This window comes from Coptis chinensis, chromosome 1 (assembly GCF_015680905.1).
Source record: "Coptis chinensis isolate HL-2020 chromosome 1, ASM1568090v1, whole genome shotgun sequence".
Classification (NCBI taxonomy): domain Eukaryota; kingdom Viridiplantae; phylum Streptophyta; class Magnoliopsida; order Ranunculales; family Ranunculaceae; genus Coptis; species Coptis chinensis.
The window spans coordinates 4,924,541-4,928,615 of NC_141456.1; the positions used below are offsets into that span (position 1 = coordinate 4,924,541).

At 34.7% G+C, this 4,075-nt stretch overlaps 1 protein-coding gene across 1 annotated transcript; it reads left to right on the forward strand.

Annotated features, from left to right (window-relative positions):
- Positions 1-992, forward strand: LOC147521536 (uncharacterized). The gene is made up of 4 exons (XM_086559002.1): positions 1-91; positions 316-386; positions 603-767; positions 857-992. Exons 2-4 carry the CDS (start codon positions 321-323, stop codon positions 968-970), a joined length of 345 nt encoding a protein of 114 aa, XP_086415128.1. The 5' UTR covers positions 1-91; positions 316-320; the 3' UTR covers positions 971-992.
- Positions 993-4,075: the final 3,083 nt, after the last annotated feature.

Consider the following 4,075-nt stretch of genomic DNA (forward strand, 5'->3'; position numbering starts at 1 on the left):
GGGAAACACCTATTTATATTTGGTGGCTCGAAAAAATCTCCGGATAATTCAAATGAAGTTTATTACAATGATCTTTACATATTAGATACAGGTAAGTTTATTTTTTTTTTGAAGTTACTCTATAGATCAAGAAAAAGAATTGAAAGAGGAAGTAAATTCCCCCTCCCTATCCAAGATTCTTTTGGATAGGCACAACTGTTGTTTATTAGGAAGAATATGCTAATATGAGTTGTATATATCATTGTTCATTTTTCAGATGCAGTGTAAGTGTTGTTTCTTTTGTATACTAATTTATGAAATTTTCTTTTTTAAAAGTCAATATGGTTGAGTCTCTTGATGCTCGCCAACAATACAGACGCATACTTGAAGGCTATCGCCAGCCTAAGGTAAACTACGCCATTTACAGCTGTACGTAGACCAAGTTAAAATTTAAACAAATGAAAGGGAGACAAGTCATTGCAAGATAAGTTTTGGTATTCACCAGCATGATTGTCGAGTGTTTCTCGATTTACCCACTAGAAATATTTTTGTAATGCTTGGTGAAATTAAAATGACATGTAAAGTTTCATGGATCTCACGGTTCTTCCTTTCGAATTTTGCAGGGTCAAATGCTAACATTAGTTGAATATAAGGTGCTTCTGTATCGTGCATTTTTTCCAACTCCTGTCTGGTATCGGTTCTTCTTAAACAAAGAATACATAAGCCTTTTTTCATCACTAACCACAGGGTTGTACCTCACTTTCAAACTTACGTCAGTTGTTCAAAAGGTACAATTATTTATTTTGTTTTGAAGACCCATGTAGGACTTTATGGTAAAGCCAAATACTAATTTAGTAGGTTTGATTTGTCATGGCAGGTCCAATCCTTTTTCACTGCGTTGAAAGCATTGTCACACAAAGAGGTTCATTATGGGTCTTATGCCACTTTTGATCAGGTCAGCTTCCTAGCTTGTATAGATTGTGGCTCCTAATGAAAACAATTTTCCCTTTCAAATGTCGTTAGTTAGAATTTCAAATTGTGAGGTTATAAGATTTTTCTTCTAATTCTTTCCCTGTGGCATTGTCTTATATTTGCCTTGAAGTAACTAATTAGAACATTCTTTTTTTGTAAAATGGTTGTAGTTTTACTTTTCATATATATATGTAGTAGATTGAGTTGACATATTCTCTAATTTTCTTTTTGTTGCTTCTGCAGTTATTAGTGGGCACTCAACTATTCTCTTTCTATCGGACTCCCGTATCCTCCTATGAGCACGAAAGCAGTTCTAACTCAAACACACCTTATTTATATTGTCCTGGAAAGTTTTAAGGTAAACCTGATTGGTTTTGACTAGAATAACCAAATAAGCTATTTCAAAGTGCAGTGGTCGGTCCGGTGTCCGGTACTTCCTCAAGGTGAACTCTCTGGCCTCAATACACTGGGATGCACCACCACCAAAGAAATAGTTGAAGCTGGGATGTAATATCCAAATACGATAATTGCTATCTCAGGCTATCGATTCTTGAGAGGAAGAATCATAATGTCTTCCATTGTCAAAAGCCCAAGATCTCTCTGCAATAGAAGTGCAAATTGCACAGTTAGAAAGCAAAATAAAAGTATAAAAAAAATATGGAGGAACAATTAAAAGCGAGTAATGCATATTGGATATAAATTTTTCACAATGTATCTATGCAAGTATCCTACTTCCTTTTTTCCTTGAACCAGTGAGTGCAACTTAGAGCTAACCTGTCCATATTTTGGTATTGAAAGAATGTATGTACTACTGACCCGGTGAGAATTTCTTGAAGATCTACATTGTGATTGCTCCGAGCTATTACAAATGCCTTTAACCATATCTTTGGGCATCACTACCGTATAGGTAACAACATCAAAATTTGGAACCTACCAAAAGAATAGATTTCCCTTAACTTAGAGTGTTTTCATGTAAAAGTGGTAACAGAAATCATATCGAATACATAATTAATCATCGAATACATAATTACCACTTCACACTGAACTTTCTGTAAAGGTTCTTACATTTAATTCTTTAGATCTGGCTTTCTTTGAGAGGTAACGAATACACAAACAAACTCTTCAGCAGTATCGTTTCTCAACAACATTTGACGGGGAGAAGAGATCGATACCAGTCAATCCCAAGACTTGGCAGATCTAGAGACGAGGAAAGGAGAAAAAGTTAGAAAAGACTTCAATTAATCACTGGAAGATTTTTAACATATATAAAAATGAGGTTAAATGGACCGTTTTGGCAATTTAGATTTCTCATTCTTCATTCCTTATAAGGTTGGTTAAGGTAATGAGATATTCAAGTAAACTAGAACAATACAAAGTTAGAGTAAGAAAATCATTTCTTTTCCTCAATTTAGTCTTATATAAAACATTGAAACCTATCGAACTCAAAGTACTGAAGTTTGTAACAAGTCAAAGAGTAGACTATACAAGCCATAGACAGAATAGCAAGGAGGATATTGTTATTCGACACCATATTTATGGTCGTCTAAGATGAGTCAATAAATAATGGGAGGCTGATCATTGACACCGTTGGGATTGAGGAATACATGTTGTCTCTATACAGTATCAATAGCAACAATCTCATGAACCGCAATTTTGAGGCTGCTGATCGAACAGGGGATGATGTGCATCTGCAGAAGTCCCAAATGGTTTTTGTACCATAAGTAATACAAATGATTAGGCTCCCAACCCTCTGCCTCCTTTACTTTTAGCCTTCATCCCAGTTTTAAGGGATTATGGAAATATAGAATCAATTTTGTAATTATATAATTTATATAAATGTACTAAGTTTGTAGCCCCTCCTCTTTTTGGCAGTTGCTTACAAGTCCTTTGTTAAAAGAAACTATATCTTTTAATTCAGTTATCATACATCATCAAATAAGGACTAATTTATTGCCATGGAAAAGAATACAAGGCTTATTCAGGATGTGTATTTTGTGCATTGCATACAGATGATCATAATGCTAAATTTATAGACTTCCAACATTTTTGTTTGTTGCAAATATAACTGCATACCCAGTCCAGGTGTTACATGCCAGTAGATTTGTTCTCAGTAGCCCAATATCATTCTCTCATAACTAGATTGAAGCAATACTACGTGAGAGCTATTTCAACTTAAGGTTACTTCAGCATCTCTTTCTCCTAGCTTATATACTGTCAATTCAATTGTTTTACAACGCTTGATTGGATATTGATAAGGGAATACTAGCCTATTAAACAGAAGACATTAATGTGTACACTAATTAGAAACCTAAAAACTAACCCTAACAGACCAGCAAATTTGAAAGTTGAAGCCAGAATTCGACATCAAGCACAAATATTAGTTTAAGGTGAAAATATTAACAATTGAAAGAAAAACAGGTTTGTCACTAATTGGTGTACACTCACGGTTACAACTTCAAATCTGAAGAAAAAACATCCGAATTTATAGCGGATGCATTCAATGAAGGTCAACCATACCATCGCTAAATAAACATGCAGAAAGATGATATCAACCAAAACTATAAATCATATATATAGAAGCAACCATTCATATAATTTCGGACAACCGAGGTAGCCAAGATTATATCTACACAACTGTAATATTTTAATGAAATAACTTCAGTTACTACAATTCACTTTATGCTTTCGGTGCAAGTGATATATATAGTTAAACAGGGGAAAAACATATGACTAGGCTATCACATTCCATCTCTCTATTTAGCACTATTTTCCATGAACACAGGGTCAGGTCAGCATTTGAACACCTTGCAGACCATCAACCACAGTATAACAATGACGATAAGGACAACCCCTCCCACCATCAGTTTCATTTGAAGGTTCTCCAACCACATCTTTTACGAAGTTGCACTGCCCCTCACGCCTCTCCTCGAAGCTATTAGCCTAGAGACCAAGATAGAGAACCCAAAATAATTAAACACATCATATCACCCATGTAAAACTCTCCAATCCTAAGAAATTCTAGGTATGGACAACCAAAAACACAATAGGGTATGACTCACAATTTTAGGAAATAGTTTATTCGGTTAAAAGTATGTCAACTGCTTCAACAATAGAAATAGCAGTG

Bases quoted from the DNA above. Each gene is read 5' to 3' on its own strand.
- LOC147521536 (XM_086559002.1), top strand. From the start codon at position 321: ATGGTTGAGTCTCTTGATGCTCGCCAACAATACAGACGCATACTTGAA. The intron at 387-602 runs GTAAACTACGCC...CGAATTTTGCAG, and splicing joins AAGGCTATCGCCAGCCTAAG to GGTCAAATGCTAACATTAGT. The intron at 768-856 runs GTACAATTATTT...TTGTCATGGCAG, and splicing joins TTACGTCAGTTGTTCAAAAG to GTCCAATCCTTTTTCACTGC.